The sequence below is a fragment of the Peromyscus maniculatus genome, chromosome 8, assembly GCF_049852395.1.
Source record: "Peromyscus maniculatus bairdii isolate BWxNUB_F1_BW_parent chromosome 8, HU_Pman_BW_mat_3.1, whole genome shotgun sequence".
NCBI lineage: Eukaryota > Metazoa > Chordata > Mammalia > Rodentia > Cricetidae > Peromyscus > Peromyscus maniculatus.
Window position 1 is genome coordinate 50,585,607 of NC_134859.1, and position 19,051 is coordinate 50,604,657.

The window sequence follows — 19,051 nt, forward strand, 5'->3', positions numbered from 1 at the left end:
GATTTGATCTGGAAATGAATCTGGAATTTGTATGGCTGAGGCTATAGCAGAAGATGGCAAATGATACTTTAGGAGTATTATAACATGGCCTCTAACTTGCATAGTTTGGGAATATTTCTTTTCATCATGAAAATAATGAGTACAGGCAATGAAGGACTTTTAAAATCATTATTCTTCTTTCTCCTTGTCTTCCTTTTTCCTTTTCTCCCTTCTCTTATTGTTTCTTTTTCATTCTCTTGTCTCATTCTCCTTTCTTGTCCATCTTCTCCCTTTTTCTTCCCAGTACACTAGAATATTAATATAGCATTGTCTCCCTGATGCTGAGCCTTGTAACAAAGGAACCAACTGAGACACATTCTATTTTTACTGAGAAATAGTTTAGTTTTAAAATAAAACTTGGTTTTGTTGAAGTCTTCCTCATGGAGCCCATGACATTCTTTGCCTATTTATGATCACAACTCCACACAGTTTGTGTCTTTGTTGAGAGGGATTTGCCATTTACCATCTATCTTTTTTAAGAATAGGAACCTATGGATCATCTCTAAGCTTTCACAGTCACTCACAAACTTACCTGGAAAATATTGGCAAAATCTCTGAGATTGAAAATGTAGTGAAATTTGATTGCTGTGGGCAGGAATGTGGTGGCGATTTTCTGGTGGAAGGTGATAGCCAGGTTGATGAGAGGAGGGATGGATTTCTGCAGGGTGCTGGGGAAGTTTCCAAGCTTCAGGTGGTGGGTCAGGATGGTGCTATAAATGGAGGAGAGGGCATCAGCCCCTGGGAAGGAGAGGCCAAACACACTGAAGTGACGCTGCAGAAGAAGACAAGGGACATGAGACAGGAGTAAGTTGGATATCATTTATCACCCTGTGAAGACCACCATTCCAGACTGGGGACAGTAATCAAAGATTCTGTCACCAAACATAGTTAGAACCCGAAATGACTGGAAGAATAACAGCATCGAAGCTTTGGTCAAAGATACTACATGGGCTAGTGGGAAAAGAATCTGAGTCCAAATCTGAGTCGACACTGTGAGTCTGTGTCTATACACCCTTGAAAAGGTAAGTCCATCTACTTGAAGACTTATATTGAGAATGAGGAAGTTGACTCTCGTGTAAACTCTGGGAACTCCTCTAGTTCTCAATCCTGTGACACCGAGTCTAGGAGTTCTTATCCTAGAAACACGAGTTGGTTTGCCACTTTGGTAGCCTGGGCAGAGGAAAGGCCAGATATCACTAATAATCAAAGGCCATCAGCCCTGATAGATAGCATTAGGACTCAGAAATATTACCCATGCTTGACTTTCATACCTGAAGCCTTGCGTTGATTGTAAAGCTGCCTGCAGTGGGGTTCATACAGGAGATGTACTGTACGTTCATGATCTCCTTTAGGGACAGCTTGTTCCGATCATACCTAAAATAGATACCTTCAGTGAGCCACCATTGTTGGTATATATCTATAACCCAGGCATTCAGGAGGCAGGAAGATGTGAGTGTGAGGGCAGGCTGGGCCACATAGTGGCATTCTCTCTCTAAACAAAACAAACAAACAAACAAACAAATTTATAGTGAAAGTTATGTGTGAGGGCTGAGTAGCACTTCCTCAAGGTGAAGTAGGACAATTTCTATGATTCATATGCTTAGGTTATGTCTTACATACTTTTCCATTGCTGTGATAAGACACCATGACTAAGGAAACTTATAAAAGACAGTGTTTAACTTAGCTTATGGCTTCAGAGGATAAGAATCCATGATAACAGAGAAGGAACAGCTAAGAGTTCACATCTTGATTCACAAATTGAGGCAGGAAGAGCATGGGGAGTCACATGTGTCTTTTGGAACTACAAAGTTTGCTCCCCCTCATGACACACCTACTCCAGCAAAGCCACACCTCCTAATCCTTTCCCCAAACAGTCTCACTAACTGGGGACCAAACATATGAGTCTATGGGGGGCTATTCTCACTCAAACCACCATAGGTGTTTAAATAAAAAAGTAGAGGCCTAGATCTACTGACAGACTAAGAAAAAACAATAGCCTAAGATAAAAATTACAAGAAATCCAATGTCTACGGAAAAAGCCCAAGAGGAGAGCACAGAAGAGGACTGATGGGCAAGAAGAAACACAGGGGGATGTGGCTGCCCAGAAAGCAATGGAAACCAGCATTCCTCCATTAGCACTGTAGAGAGAAGAAAGACCTCTCCCACGGATCCCACAGTAACACTAGCTAGGAGGTTTGCAGGAAATTATGGGGTGGAAGGGCAGAAATCAAAGAGAATTACATTGAAGAGTTGGAAGCCAAGCAGGAAGCAAGAATAGAGAGGAAAATTTAGTTATACAGAGAAGAAAGAGAGAATAGCCATTGGGGAATGACTTGTAGCAAACAAAACAGAAATTTCCATGACAGGAGGGAGCCAACAAAGGCATGGGGACTAGTTAGTGTAGACTTCAGGAGCAAGAGGCTATGGAACCGATACACTAGGGTTACACTTTAGGCGAGAGGGCAGGGGGGCCGAGACACAGAGTGTGGAAGGCAGTGAGTGAGCAAGTACAGAAGCAAGGGTGGACTTGGCACCAGTTTTCTCAGAAACCCCAAGGCATCCGCTTTGGTACATCGGGAACTCGAGGAGAGAGAAGAGGATCTGACGTAGGTATTTAGTACACACCAAGAGAGGAAGCACTAGAGCAGAATTTTCATTGTTTCTATTTCCCACTTAAGATGTGCGACCATGAAGCTAAGTTAAGCATCTTAGCTTTACTTTATGTTTCCTATAGTGTTTAGGAGCTCAAATCCTAATGTGGAGACTCGGGGCAAGATGCTAATGGTATTTGACAGAGATTTTAGGAAGGACTGAGATGCAACTCAAGTTGGCATCTTCACTGCGACCCTTCTCTCATTTCTCTCTGAACCCTCCACATCATCTTGACGGAAGGAGGCAAGGGAGACAGACATGTTTCAGATCACTGACCTTTTCCTGGCCAGTGTAGACTGGCTGTCATTAAAAATGAGGATGTTGTGAGAGAAACTATGAGACTCCGCATTGCTTTGGAAGATGTCGAGCCCAAGCAGGTCAGCTGGGAGTGTGTCTGCTATCATCAGACCTCTGTAGGAGGACACAGTGGAGGCAAGTGGGGAGTTCGGAGAGAATGCAATTTTGAAATAATGTTTTCTCTTTTAAATTGTATGCCATAGTCTTATATTTGAAAAAAATCAATGCTGCATATAGTACAGTTGGGTGTGTTTCTATATGCCTGTATAGCACATGGCCAATAAAATCCAAAATTCCCTCTCCATCCTCTGTCTACTCCTCCAATACACTCATCCTTCCTAGTCTCCAGAGGTCATGGCAGTGAGTCCTGTAGAAAACTGTAGCTTCCTTCTTGGGTGAGAGTTCAGTTGACCCAGAAGCTCTGCCCGAGGGAGCACTCCAAAAAGCATAGAAGCCCCCAAGGAGTGGGGTTTACCCTGGGCTCCTCTTGTGGCATTAGAGCCGAATGAAGTTTGCCACCGCAGCCCCTAGTGAGCTGAGTGACCTGAAACCCTTCTGCGGGGACACTTACCAGTGGCCGTAGTCTAGGTGCTGCCTGATGATAGTGTGGGGCTGTACTGTCCCATAGGCATCCACCTCGGGCATGTTCATATCGTCGATGAAATATATGAGCTTCCTGTTGCCTGGAGGGCCATAATTCCTGCCCGCCTTCTTTTCTAGAGGTTTCTCCAGGACAGCTGAGGAGAGACCCAGTTAGTTAGGGAAGGAAATTCGAACCTCAGAAGTCAACACTGAGGCAGTGCAAGTGTCCAGGACAAGCTGAGGTGCACTCACATGAAGGTACAAAGAGCAATGATCATTCTGTTAGATTAGTCATTCTACTGGACCAGAAGAGGAACTTGGAGTGACCAGGCAACAAGTGTGGCACTACCCACCAGGCACGAAGCATCTTATAGTATGTCTTGTTAGGTTGTATTTACTACCTCATCTAATTCTTACAACATAGGATGATAAAATGAATCCTATTCCACTTGAGAGCTACGGGTGCCAAGGCACAGAAAGCACTAAACTGCGTGGCTAAGGGAGAGCCAGTCTGCAAAATAGAACAGTTAAGCCCCAAAGCCCATGCACTTGCCATTCTTGTGGTTCCCAGTTTTTGTTGTTCACAGGTTAGAAACTAAAGATGCATTCACCGTCACCAGGCCAGGTCTTTATCCCTAAGGACTCTACCCAGAACTGGACCCTGGTAGACCTACCTCTCCACTGCACCCAAGACACAAAGGGGACTAAAAGCTGTGGCTCTGGGGCTCAGCTGGAGGCCTCCTCACCCTGAAAGCTGTAGGAGGAGTCACTGGGATATTTTGCCAACATTGGTTGCAGAGTCTTCACCTCCCGGGGTTCAGGAGTAGAAAAACAGCCTCAGAGAATGTCTGCAAGGCATCCATCAGCACCCTGGCCTGCCTTTAGTCCTCTGGCTCCCTATCAGCGAAGAACAGTGTGAGAACTCAGTACAGACACTCTCTCCTGGACTCGTCTTTTCCATTATCAAGCCAGAGGGAAGGAAGCAGACACACCGATTCCAGCTTGATGGGGCTTGTTCAGAAGAAACTTAAGTAATAGGGTGGAGAGTTAGGATTTACTTTTTTTCTGGTAAAGCAATTAAATATTTATGGATTTCAAGAACCAACACTTTCTTATTACAGCTGGGAGCCCTCAGAACCATCTGATTTCTTCTCCTGAAAAACAAGTTTGTAAACAAGGAGAAAGTGTCAACAGACAAGGAAGGTGACAGATAGAAAGACAAGTTCCCTCAAGACGCTTGAATATTCTAATTTCCTGGGCCCAAGTTAAATTAAGTGTTTCAAATATGAATTAAATTTAAATTTAATTAGCATGCAATTAACATACACTATCAACCAATTAATCACCCAACACCTTCTCCCCCCTTAAAGATATAACAACTATATATGAGATCTGTCAAAAATGAAATATAATTAATGGGCTGCCAAGGACATGCTTTGAGACCAGTCCTGCTAATAGGAAGCTTCTCCTTAGGAATACTTGTTTCTCCACCTCCCAAGGCAATAGCATTCAAATCAAACCCTTGACTTAAGCAGACCCTGTAATTTGGGTTGATTAAGCTTTTTAGGCAGCTATAGGATGGTAGAGGAGAAAAGCACCCCAGTTACCAAGAAGTGGCCTTGGAGAGTGCTGGATTGTCTCAAATGGAATATGCAAAATTCTCCAGGGAAAGAAAGGAAGAGAGAGGCAAGGCATGATCTTGTGGATCTCTCTCTCCTTCTGTTCACATCTAAGAGGAAATGACACTGAATGGTGGTTCAGTGTCCTGGTGGGGCTGGAGGAGTGGGCATGGCTTAAGTTTGAGGGATTGTGTTGATATTGATATTGAGAAGACAAACAGGAGTGATGAGGAGAGTAGCCTGTGCTGAGCATTTCTGGTTGAGTTCTGACCTTGTCACACATACATCTGAGTCAAGCCCACCCCATTTGTGAATTTTTTAATTGAACTTCTTGAGACCTGTGAATAATGGCACAGTTCAGTTTGTGACTTCAGGGAGCAGTGCCGTCCATTTATTGATATCTGTGCTTTTATTAATGCCAATCCCCAGTATCTTGGGACTGTCATCTTCCAGGTGAAGACCATTTCAGCATTGCTGTGGCTGCCATCTTGTGCTCTGGCTCTCACATGGCAATGGCAGCACCACCCTAGTTGACTCCGCTCTTTTTCATTATGTTCTCAAAACAACAGACCGGGGAGCCCTGGTGAAGAGTGAGCCAGATGATGTCAGCACCCTGCCTGCTTAAGCTCTCCATGGCATCTCACTTCAGTCTGGACAACCTCTTCACTCTCTGCTCCAGCCACCTGCTTCTGATACAAACATCATTTGTTGCCCCCAGAGAATTTGCTCTGGCTCTTTCCTATGCCTGGTATCCTCTTCTTCTAAATGCCAGCATGACTTGTTTCTTCATTTATGTACTCAAATATGTCCACCACCCAGTAAGGTCTTCCTAGTGCTCTACCTAAATTTGAGCCCTCACCCCCACATCTTTGCCCTACCTCTGTTTAATTTTTTTCTTTATAACACTCATCACTATTTAATGTGTTTTGTTATTTATTATTTATCTTGTTTTTTTCATCTCACCCACTCATTCCATATGAGAATCTAAACTCCTGAGGACAGGGACTATTTTGTTTCTCTAGCACATCCTTTAGCACACAGAAGAATGCTTAGGGATTGTTTATTCAGTTGAGGAATGAGTGAAAATATTACAGGAAGCCCTGAGAGACAGCGAAAGAAAGTCTTTTCTCCATACTGGAATTAAAGACACAAGAGTTAAGCAAGGAAGGTTGAGCTCCTTGTTGAAACCGGAATCTAGATCTTCAGGTGCTGATCCCAGTGATCACCCCCTACACACACACACACACACACACACACACACACACACACACACACACACACACTGGACATAGAAGTGACTTTTCTGGGTACTATTACAAAATACCTGATGAAAGCAACTTAGGTTTGAGGGTACAGTCCATCATGGTAATTGAGGCAGGAAGCAGTTGGTCCACTACATCCATCTTCAGGAATCAGAAAGAGATGAGTTTACCTTATCCTTTTCATTCAGGCCAAGACCCAACTCCTTGGAATAGTTCCTTTTACATTTAAGGTGAGTTGTTCCACCTCAGTTAATTCCATCTAGAAAACCCCTTACAGATCTGTCTAGAGGTTTGTGTCTTTGGTGATTCTGTATTTTGTCAATTTGACAATAAACATCAAGTATCACACTGGGTGAGTAATCCCTTGTGTCTTCATCCTCAGCATCTCTAGGCTGTTCCTGACCATTCTGGCCCTCCAGTATCAAGATTCAAGAGCAGTACATTTATGCATCTATATGGTATGCCAGGGACCTGCTGTGGTGAGCAGTTGACCTGCACTGCCTTACAAGCCCCCCTAAGAGCCCCCTGATAAACTGTCTTTACCTTTCAAAAGTCTTTTAAGGGAAAAGACTGAGCTTTAGATAAATCAAGGGGTTTTCTCCAGGATCAAATGACTATGAAGAGCCAAAGCCAGGGCTTTACCCCAAGTCTGCCTGATTGCAGACTCTCAGGGAATGACAGCTGCCAACCACATCTGTACAGGGCCTCCAATCTGCTTTCTGCCTTTAGAAACTCTCAGCTCATTGCCTGCTCCATATATTTTTTTGGCGATAGCATCAATAATTAATTAATCATGACTTCCCTTGCAATCACATGATTTGTGTACTTGTGTTTGAACTATTTTCCTTTCAGATTATTTAAGTTTTTCATATGTTAAGACTTTTTGGTTGTATCTGTAAGGCCTTTTGATGTATTCTTTGAAGAAATAGCTTGTTTTGCATGACTATAAAAATCATACATATTCATTCTGGAAAGATTAGAATGCACAAAAATTCGCAGTGATGAAAGTGACAATCGGCCAAAATTTTTTTATCACCAAGCAGTTAGCAGTTCTTTCAATATTCTTGTGTCCTGTACGTTATTCAAGACACCCTTTTCTATTAGATTTTTAAAATCTCTACAAACCATAATTGTTGTAAACATATTGCTTATATATATTTTAGTTTTTATTTAATATATTATGTAACTCTTATTTATTTATTTTTTTTTGGCAACAGAATCTGACTATAAAGCACAGGCTTGCCTTAAACTAATGAGCCTCCTGCCTCAGCCTCTGGAGGGCTGGGATTGCAGATGTGAGTCATCATGCTTGGATCTGTGGCAAATTTCTCTATCTCGTAATAAAGATCCCTTTGAAACATGATTTTAATGGCTGTGCTATGTTTCTTAATTTATGGAATGACTTCTCCATTGTCTGAAGGTAGTGCTCTCGGTTTCGTTTTGTTCCGAATCACCTACAATTCCAAGCAGAATTCTTGCTCATTAGATGATGGATTGTGGATGACCTAGCACTAGCTTGTGTCATTTCCTTTTTGGAAGACACTGAGCAAAGGCAAGCTATCCACCTACAGCAGTGTAAGCACAGCACTCCTTTGAGGTAGGGATTTGAGTAAATCTTTGAAGATACCCAATAACCTTAAGTTTTAATGAGCAGGTTACAGAGACTCATCTTACACTTTCAGACATCTGAGCTCCTCTCTAATTAGTGTAATTAAGCTCTCAAGTATTTGTTGAACTAATAATTCAAATCGCAGTTGGACGATGAGAGAATGCAGGATTACCATGAGCATGAAGTTCAGCCAGCTCCTCTGAACAGAAACTCTGAGTCCATCGACCTTCACCAAGTTCTTTACTCCCCCTCTTCTATCTAGATTAGTCTGTGGCTCTTTGCAAATTTTATTATTATTTTTAAAAAAACTTATTCACATTTTCTAAAAGAATGAGAAGAGAGCAAAGAGAGGAGGGGCAGAAAAAGGTCTACCTAAACAAAGACCCAAAAGGACCATAAAACAATGTGGAAAGAGAAACAACTTATTTGTACAAGTAAAATGATACAGCTATCATAACCCGTAAAAGCTATCTCACATTTGCCTTTATGAACTGCTTGTTAGAAAGCTCAGAGCTAAATCTATGTATAATTCCAGTAACCACAATTTATCAGATTAGCAGTATAATTCCACCTCTTCTAAATGACAAATTCTGGGAGGTATAGGTCATAGTTATTCATAAAAGAGATACCAGGATATAAAATGGTCTTCAACAGAGAAGATAAAAAAAAAAAAAACCTAAAATGAGCTTTCATCACAGTGACCCTCAATAGAACCCAAGGGTGAACCATTACATTGTTTCCTAGCAAAGGGAAAAAGAGCCATAGAGCAAGGTGTGAGGAGAATCTGGTAGGAATGAGAACAGAGACTTCAGCTTGGGCTGAAGCATGGCCAACCTGGCTGTGCATGGAATAGAGAGTAGTTTGTTAAAGGCTGAGTTTTTTTTTCCATAATGAAGGAAGGTCCTGTTATAGTCACAGTCCAAGAGACAGATATGAACACACTCCATACGTCAGGTACATAGAGCAAAGAAGGCATTCTACTATGGAAATTAAGATGCAGGCCTTACAGGATATCAAAATAGAAGGTCCATATAGTTTGATAAAATCAGACAACTTTGCTATCAACACATAGGGTGACTTTGAAAGAAGACACATTTAAAATACTAAGCCTTGTGTGCTCATCAGATGAGAAAAAAAAATCATGCTCAGAGCTGTGATCATCATGGTTCCCAACTTCATTCTCTTTTGATATTTTCCAGCTGGAGTGGCCATAACTGTGAACAGTGAGACACAAGCACAAATCTAGGAGGTTCTTGAGTGCTCTACTCATCCATTCATCCACCCATGCATCCATTCATCCACTCATTCATCCATGCATGCATCCACCATCCATGCATCCATGCATGCATGCATGCATCCATCCATCTATAATCCATTCATCCATGCATCCATCCACTCATTCATCTATGCATCCATCCATCCATGCATTCATGCATCCATCCATCCATCCATCCATCCATCCATCTCTGGTCTCCCCATACAGCCCAGGCTGTCCTCCAACTTTCGATTCACCTGCTGCAGCATCCCAAAGCTAGGATTACAGGTATCTACCACCACATCCCTCCTTTCCCTATTTGGAATGAAAATACAATGAATGAAGCAGAAGACATTCTGTCATCTTGAAGAATAGATAAGTCAAGGGATTAACAAATATTTTAACACAGGTATCATTAAACAACTGATCTAGAGTTTGTAATTACCTTTGGACTTTGTGTGTGTGTGTGTGTGTGTGTGTGTGTGTGTGTGTGTGTGTGTGTGTGTGTGTGTGTGATTTCTACACCAATATCATTAGGTTTTCTGCTACTTATAACCAAAAGCATTATCAATGAGGTGCCACAGGATGGCTGGGGATTAAATGAATTAAAGGGGTGGGGATAGAGCTTGTAGCACAAGGCTGACTATATTAACACTGAACTAACGCTGTCTATACAGCTAGGTGAGCTGTGGGAATGCCTAAAGCACATTCCTCATTTGCATTTCAGTCAGTTCAGAGAGAACTCAATGGAGACTCCAGAACTGGATGGCTTGAGAGAGAAGAGAGGCAGGTGCCTCCTTTATGCACGAATGTCTGTCTGGTATGAAGCAAAAGGGATCCACTGGGCTAACACAATGTACAAGCTGCAAAATGTCCCTGAGATCCCTTGGGAGTGGCCTGTGGGGTGGGGTTATTCCTTATTTCAAAGCGATAGCATTTCTTCCAATAATATTAGCTTTTTTTTTTTCTTCAGAAAAATTTTTGCTCAGCTTCTTTGCTAAGTAAGAAACATTTGTTTATGCTCTTTTGATTCTGGCAGCTGTGGTTTGGGAAGACTAGTCTAACGTGGAGTCTCAACTTTGAGAAGCATTTTTGTTAATATTACTATAATAATAAATTCCCTTACTAAGCACTTTTGTGGTGGGAATCATCTGGAGTGTTTTATAAATTTGATCTTTTGATTCAAGAATGGAAAGAAGTAACTGTTAACACTGAACAACATGGGTTAATTTAAAATGCAGTTGAGCGAGGAGGAAAGCAGAAAAGAGCATGCCTGCTATTTTAGTACACACAATAATAAAAGATACAAACTCATTGGCTGTGAAGGAAGATGGGTGGATGTCTGGCACCAGGCAGGGTGGAAGGGTCACAGTGAGGGATTATCAAAGGATGTGAGAAAACTTGGAGGTGGTGGTGCTCAGTATTTAAACAATGACAACAGTTTCATGGGTGCATAAATATTTCAAAACCTACCAAAGTTTACACTTTCAATATTTGTAGTTTATTACATTTGTTAAAACTCAACAAAAGCTTTCATAAAATGGAGCCTGTAAAATGGGAAAAATTCTTTATATATCTGACAGAGCTATATTATCTAGAACTCAAAAAACAAAAGATCAAGAAAACGAACAACAGAAGTTGTTTGTTTTTTTTTAATTGAGCATGAAACGAAACAGGTTCTCAAAAGATGAAATATAAATGGTTGAGAAACATTTTTTTTTAAATGTTTAACATCTTTAGCCATCAGGGAAATGCAAGTTAAAACTACTTTGAAATTTCATCTTACCCCAGTCAGAATGGCTGAGATAAACACAAAAACAAAACAAAACAAATAAACAAAAACAACCCACAGATGCTAACAAATGCTAGCATGGATGAAGGGGAAGGGGAACATTGGTTCATTTCTGCTTGGGAGTAGAATCTGGCATAGACTTTACAGAAATCAGAGTGGAGGTTCCTCAAAAAATGGAAATATATCTATCTGCATGAGACAGCTCTACCACTCTTGCACATATACTCAAAGGACTATATCCTACTACAGAGATACTTGCTCATCTATGTTCAATGCTGCCGTATTCACAATAGGTATGTCAAGAGAATAGCCTAGATGTTCATCAACTGATGAATGGTTAGTGAAAACATGATACATTTATACAATGAAATATTATTCAGTTGTTAAGAAAAACAAAATTATGAAATTCTCAGGCAAATGGATAGAGATGGATAGGAACATTCTGATGAGGTAACTAATTTCAGAAAAACAAACATTGTATGCCTTTTCTCATTTGTGGATAACTTTGAACCTTCAGATACGTGTATTTCATTAGAAATACTCATAGATGTCAGGAAATTAGTAAGAGATGGGGGGGGTCAGTTGTGTGAGTAAAAGGGTAATAATATAACAGGAAGTGTTAAACTGGGGTGGGAGATAGGAGGGGAGGGTAGATAAAGGAATATGGGAAGAGATAAATAACGCTAAAGACCTTCCAAAAATATATATAAACCAACTACAGTAGAAGCTTTCAAGTATATAGATATATACTTATATATAATAAATAAAAATAGTTAAAATTAGGAGCTACCATAGTTGTGCCACAGTGCCCCTTGTTGACACCACAGGCTAACAAATAAAAAGCTCAGTGCCGGGAATGGGCTACCTCTTTTGGAGTTGTTGGCCAGTGAAGTCCATACCCCCACCCCCCACCCCCCGCAAAGCATTACAGACTATTGCTAATGATCTTAATTGTTTTTTAAGACTTGATGGTAAGACCCTATTGCTGATAACATGACATACTTGAGTCATAGAACATATCATTACCATATCAATCAAGCTGGTACTGATAAGGAAGCTTTATCTCTACTTGCTCTAACTTTTAAGGTTCTGGAAGGTGCCATGTACACTACCAGAGTAGAAAAGTAATCATCAATCTTACCCAGCTGTGAACCCTAGGAGCTACAGTAATAACTGTCCTGGTAAGACATGCCCACTTTATACTAGTGGTATGAATACCATGGGAGTAACACTCACTATTTGATTGGAACTAATTCTGCTCTACAGGATGAAACATATACCTGGCACAATTTTTCAGGCCAAGAATCTATGGCTACATAGGTCATAGGCCCTGGGAAGAGTTTACTACTGATGTTCTTCTCATATGAAGTAGTATTTAATCTGCTGCTAATGACTTATTGTTATATTCACAGGTTAGTACTCTCAGTTCTTATCTGAGAAGTTTGTATTTGCAATAGATGGCAGTTAACACTGAGACCAACAACTGGTCAAGGTACAGAGACTAAGAGAATGAGGAATGGTTGGCCCTAAATGGGACATCTGCATCCTACCCTCTTTTCCCAAGGCTCAGGAATCATTGTGGAGAAGGGGGTGGAAACAGTATAAGAGCATAAGACAGTGGATGACTATAAAGATATGGTGTCTTCTGACATAGCAGGACACAGAAGTTGTGACAGCATGCACAAGTCTTGTGTGAGCTCAGGCCAGACCAAATTGCAAGATGGATAAAGGGAGGTAGGCACAAAGCGCCCCCACCTCCAGCTAAGGAGCCATTGGTGATTGATAGTTGCTGAAAGAGACTGAATGAGTTTTTCTTAAGATTGTGGTCCCTGATAAGCTGACCATGTTTCAATGGAAGGCTAAACATCCATATGGGCAGCAGACATCACACATGGGTTAGAAAATGAAAAAACACAAAGTTGGATATGTAGGGGAAGGGGATAGATTGAGCTGGGTAGGGTATGCATATGACAAGAACACACTGTGTATGATTCTCAAAGAACTAATACAAATTTAAAAAGGAAGTTACGCTGCCTCCCAGTAGGACAATGAATAAAAGAGCCTTGATTTATTCCTACAATAGAATTCTGTGTAGGAGTGAAAATAAATGAAATAGATCTGCATGCATCAAAACACTGATAAAAAGTAAGTTGCCAAAGAGAACAGTATGATATATTTTTAACATTTAAATTATATAAGAGTACTATGTGTTTTATGACTACAGGTGGGTATCAAGAGTTTAACTGTATAATGATGCATACTGGATTTGGTACTCACATTAATAAGGAGCAGGAAGGAGGATGGGCGGGACAGGTGTGTTAACATCTGCTGAATCTGGGTGGTAGTACATGGGCATCTGTTATGTCACAGTATGGACTTCTCTGCACTCTTGAAATACTTAATTATTCAAGAATCATTTGATTATCCATCATACTCTCGGTGTTTGTTTCCTCATGCCAGGGACAACTACTGTTACCAATTTCTTACATATTCTTAGATATATGTATGTGCCATGCTTTGTAGCCATTGCATAATAAACTTTTGTAAATTAAAAGCATCCTCAGTACATTTTTCTGTTTATTTTTTAAAAGATTAATTTTTTTACTTCTCTCTCTCTCTCTCTCTCTCTCTCTCTCTCTCTCTCTCTCTCTCTCTCTCTCTCTGTGTGTGTGTGTGTGTGTGTGTGTGTGTGAATACATGTACACATCAGTGCACTGAGCCTACCTCCACTCACAGCCACTGAACGAACACCCATGGATAGCTCACTACTGATCCCAGGAGAATTCAGAAGACAAGATGCATCATGAGGCTTTGCTTGGTGTCACCTTAGGCAGCCATCCTCCTAATCTGAGCCTGTAATCCCACCTACCAGGTTTGAAGGATGGATGAAGTGATATCTATAGACATTTCCAGTGCCTGAGCCATGAGCCCATGCAGACCCCTAAGTGGCTCTGGGCTGTCTGTGAAGCTACGGTACTGCTCTGATGGAATTCAACAGGCCATAGGGCACAGGAAGAGAGATAGAAGGAGACAGTGTTAAGGGGTACTAGGGACATGGGACAGATGTGTGGGGTTAGGGAAAAAGCAGTGCTGTGGATGGTGAAGGTCCAGCCCAGAAAACATAGAAGCCCTGTTAGCCTTTTAGCTGCTCACACCCCAGGTCCCTGGGGCTGCTTACCCTGCAGCATTGCTGATGTCGTGTAGTAGTTGAAGGGCACATTTTTCACCAGGTATTTCTCAGGATCGAGGCTGGCCAGTTTTGCTCCCACCAGCACAGACTTGCCTGAGCCTGCAGAGCCGACCAGCATAACCGGCCGCCGTAGCTCCATAAGCCGCTCCATGAAGTAGCACACACGGATGGTCTCACTTGTGTGTACCAAACAAGCCTGGAGCAGAATGTGATAAGCATCATGTTCTGGGACATTCCAGGAGAGAAGACTCTGCCATAAGGAAGCTTGTCTAGTAGGGATGGCTCTGAGTATCCTTCCTAATTTCTACTGTTTGTCCATCTTGTAAACTCATTGTCGCTGCACTCTGAAGTTCAGCAGAGGCCCACTACTGTCCTCTGTCTCCCTGAGGCATCTCCAAAGGGATCTATCTGCAGGATCTTCTGGCCTTGTCCCCATTGCGCCCCCCCCTCTGTTTCTAATGATGCCAACTGGGTTCTCTATTTGTTTCCTTTCCTGTAGGGGACTCTGTGACTTAATTACATCTAGGATTTGAAAACAAATGCATCTGGCAACCAACTGGTTTTTATAAGGTCAAATACTTGATACCAACCAGGGTCGCTTCTGAGCACCCTCATGGGTACCATGTCCTTGCATGTTCAGTCCCACTTACCTGCAATGGCATCTCAGGGTCAAATTCAAACTGGGGGATGAGCTTGGCCCAGGGCTCAAATTTCTTGGTCGCAGGGTCGATGTAGTAGTCAAAGACAGTTCCTTGGGAAGGAAACTTGACTGTTTTGAACTCAGTCAGCCACCATTTGCTGAACTCTGCCCGGTAGTCTACAAGCTGCAAAGACAAAGGATGGTCAGATCATAGATCCTCCAGAGCCCAAGGGGCCCAGGCAGGTAACCCTGGCACTGACAGAAGTTGAGGCAAGGGCACAACAAGCTCCCGCCTACACATGTCTCTAGGATTGAGCAGCTCCCAGGAATGACAGAGCATTGGCCCTGTCAAGGACCAGAAGGTAGGGTATGCCCTGGGACAGATGTTGCCCTCTGGAAGTTTCTAGGGTTTAGATGTGTCCTAGCATTCATATGCTGGAAAGTTAATGTCCAAAGTCATATGTAAAGGTACCTGGAGGTGGAGCCTTCATGGAAAAGGGAAATAGGATGAAATGAGATCACATGACAGGGCCTCCATGATGGAGTTCAGAGAAGAGAGATTTAAGCTGGCACATTTTCTTTGACACCCATGGAATGCTCTCTGTTGTGATACATCAGGAAAGCAGGTGCATGTGCCAGACTCCCAGAAGTCAAGCCCCTCGAACCAAGAGCTAAATGGATTTCTATTCTTTATAGATGTCTTAGCATGTGGTACAAAGAAAATGGAGTAAGATAACAACATACAGCATCCTGGCTTGCCAGCGTGGCTACAACATTGCCACTGGAATCTATCACAGTTGCCCAAAAGCAAAGAGGGCTGAGGGAGGGAGGATATGAGGATGCAGAAGGGAGTAGGGTCCTTGACCACCAGAAGAGCAAGCATGGACCAAGACCTCCTGAAGAGACAAAGAAACCAGCTCCCGCCCTCCCAGGCATCTGAGACTGAGCAATTTCATGACTTAAATGAAAGTTGACATCAAGGGACACAGTGCAGTGGAGCAAGAAGAGTCACAGAGGCTAGTCACATCCTCCTGGGTCTCACTTTCATCATCTAAAGATGAAGGTTCTAGAAAAGACTTCTAAAGCTTCCTTCAAGACCTAGTATAACATCCTGAAACAGCAGAGGAGACACAGCCCATTGACCCTTCTGACAGAAATAATAGGCTGTGTGTATAATTTCCATGCCTTAATATAAAGCCCAAATCCCTTAGGGATAGAGTGGAACACCTGATGTACTCCATTGTGTTCAAGTTGAAACACAGCATCTCTGCGGCACAGCAAAACCACACTGCACACACCCAGACATAGGAAATACCATAGAGAAAACAGACTGGCCATTGTAGGAGATATCCAGGGAGGACAGGGCAGAGATAGCATTCCAAGACTAGATGAGTGGCAGAGCTGGTGCAGAGGAATGAATTGGGACCCTGAGGGAGACAGGGGCACTTCTCATTTTACTGTCTTCTGGTAAATAGGATAGAATTCTTTTGTTTGAAAATGAGGATGGAGGTTGACCTGGTGGCACACACATGTAATCCCAGGAATCCAGAAGCTGAGGCAGGTGGACTAAGAGTTTAGGGCCAGCCTGGGCTATATAGTGTGACCTGTCTCAAAACAATAAAAACACCCACAGAAAGCCAAAATAGAAAACCAAAACAAGAACAAGAAAAGAGAATTGACAGAAATATGGGCAGGCTTCTGTGTAGTTCTGATTATGATCTCAAGTCAGATTAAGGGAATGTTGTCTTTTTTTCCCTCTAATTTTAATCCCAGAGAAAACCCCCATTTTAACCCATGGATGAAGTCCTTAGAGACCCATTTGGTCTCTGGAGAGACCTCAAGTTGAGGCTACCTTTAGAAAGAACACGTCTGTCTATCCTCTCCTCATCTCAATTAATCCTTGATCTACGTGGTTCGTTCTTGGGCAGCCTGGGTCACACTAATCTGTCCCCTTGCCACCCCATAATCTGGCACTTGATCTCAGCTGCCACTCTGACTGAACACAAGATGACCCCTGCTGGCTGAGCCATTGGTCGGCCCCCTTTGTATTCAGCTCTGTGGTGCTTTTGGAGAAATGTATTTTAGTGAAATCTAGTCTCCCATGGCTTCAAATTCCATTATAGCCATGCCCTTTAACCTAGATAACATTAAAATGTTACTGGCATCCCATTATAGAGTTTGGGACCTGATTCCACCACATTCAGTCTTTGCAATGCTCTGAATCATCCTGGCTGGTTAGAATGATCCCCATTTTGTATATGTAAGCCCTCACACCAGTCTTGTGTTCTCTCTACCATGTCTCTGTGGGAGATCACTTTCTGTGATTGTTGAAAAGTATTCACCAGGACTGTGTTGATTTTTTTTTTAATTGGACCTTCCACACAGGCATAGGCCCCAGTTTTGTTTAGTGTGTGGCCTTATTGACAGGTTTTTAAGTAAGGCACCATTGGTGGTGCTGATGCAAATATCTGGCCAAATTCCTACTCTCTAATTTACAGCACTCTCTTTGGTGTTTGGCTTTAATGTAGGTTGTGTGGGACTGCGGGCACTCCCTGCTGCTAAAAGCTTTCTCCTGTGTCTTTCTCCCTGTAAGCCAGCATGGCTGCCCATACTTCCAAGAGCTTAAGACACCTAGGAAGGGTGCTTTCTTCCAGGCTTTTAGAAAGAGTGGAGTGGATTTAAACATCTCTATGTAGACTGGAAAATTGATCACGTGTCTTCACCCTGACACCCCACTGCTAATGTGGGTGAGGAGCCCAGGGGTGGCTAGCTGACATCTCAGCAGCTAGAAGGCCAGAGACTGCATTTGATGGAAGCATAAGCCTCTGCATTTGGGGATGTTTGTGCCTTCCGGCCAAATGTCATCCATCCTGCACACTCTGCCTCTGAGGGGAACTGTAAGTGCAAGAGCAGTTCAACCGCAGTCTGAAGAGCAAGCAGCTCCTCCTGTGGACGACAGAGCACACACAGAACTTCCTAGACGTCCAAGAGCCTACACATCTTTCCTTTCCCACCCTCAAGGCATCTAAGTCTGGGCTGGGATCAGGGAATGAGGAACCCGTGAGAGCTGCACTGTGTTGTCTGAGCAGCATGCAATGATGGATGGGTGCTAGAATAAGGGTGTGTGCACCCTGTGAAGGATCAAAGCGTTTAGTCCCCTGCTCTCATTCCTTGCCTTTTCAGATTTTTCAAATATGGCTTTGTCCTGCAAGGCTGAAAACAAGAGCTCTAGAGGGCTTAGCAGATGGGTTAGTTGGTCAAGTGCTTGCCACACAAGCCTGAAGACCCTAGTCAAACTCCCACACCCATGTAAAAATTGAACACAGCAGGGCATGGTTATAACCCCAAGGCTGGGGGGTCTCTAGGGCATACTGGCCAGCCAGTCTAGGTTAGTCAATGAGCCCCAGGTCACAGTAAGAGACTGTCATCTAAAAAAAGTTGTAGAGCAATTGAGGAAGATAAGCGACACTGATTTCTGACCTCCACATATATGTACTCACATGTGCATGTACACACACACACACACACACACACACACACACACACACACACACAGAGAGAGAGAGAGAGAGAGAGAGACAGAGACAGAGACAGAGACAGAGACAGAGACAGAGAGACAGAGAAAGAGAGAGTGCTAGCCCCACAGTCAACCCAGACCAGAAGGAGTAAATAATAATTCTGTAGCAATCACAGCTTGTCTAGCTTCCTGTTGTGAGATAGCACCAGATATTTCTGTATAGCTGAATATTTAGGTTAGGAGAATATTGCTAACAAACATGTATGTATGCCAGCATTATTCTCAGTACCTTCCACGTATCCGCATTGGGTGATTTAGAACAATGTCCTCATCAACAACCCAGGAGCTGTCAGCATCCTCTGGACACACGGGGAGAGGAAGGAAGACAAAGGCTGAATTTCTAACTCACAGTTTCCCAGGTAATATTGACAGTTACAATTTAAATCCTGTCAATGTTTTCTCTTTTCCTTCCCCACTTCCCTTCCTCCTTCTTTCTTTTCGTTTTCTTTCTTTTCTCAGTGGTTAAGTTTGAACCTTTTTATTGATACATAAAGCTGCATCTATTCAATGTATACAATGTAGTATAAGTATACACTT

The 19,051-nt window shown here is 42.6% G+C and overlaps 1 protein-coding gene across 2 annotated transcripts in view; it reads right to left on the minus strand.

Moving 5' to 3' along the window:
- Dnah9 (dynein axonemal heavy chain 9) overlaps positions 1 to 19,051 on the minus strand; it is a 356,165-nt gene that overhangs the window by 184,093 nt on the left and 153,021 nt on the right. For both annotated transcript variants that reach the window (XM_006973518.4, XM_076542621.1), the window contains 5 exons: positions 14,948 to 15,121; positions 14,286 to 14,493; positions 3,560 to 3,725; positions 1,311 to 1,413; positions 572 to 811 (listed from right to left, as the gene is read on the minus strand). In XM_006973518.4, the coding sequence (XP_006973580.1) occupies positions 572 to 811; positions 1,311 to 1,413; positions 3,560 to 3,725; positions 14,286 to 14,493; positions 14,948 to 15,121 (891 nt within the window). The remainder of the gene's footprint in view (positions 1 to 571; positions 812 to 1,310; positions 1,414 to 3,559; positions 3,726 to 14,285; positions 14,494 to 14,947; positions 15,122 to 19,051) is intronic.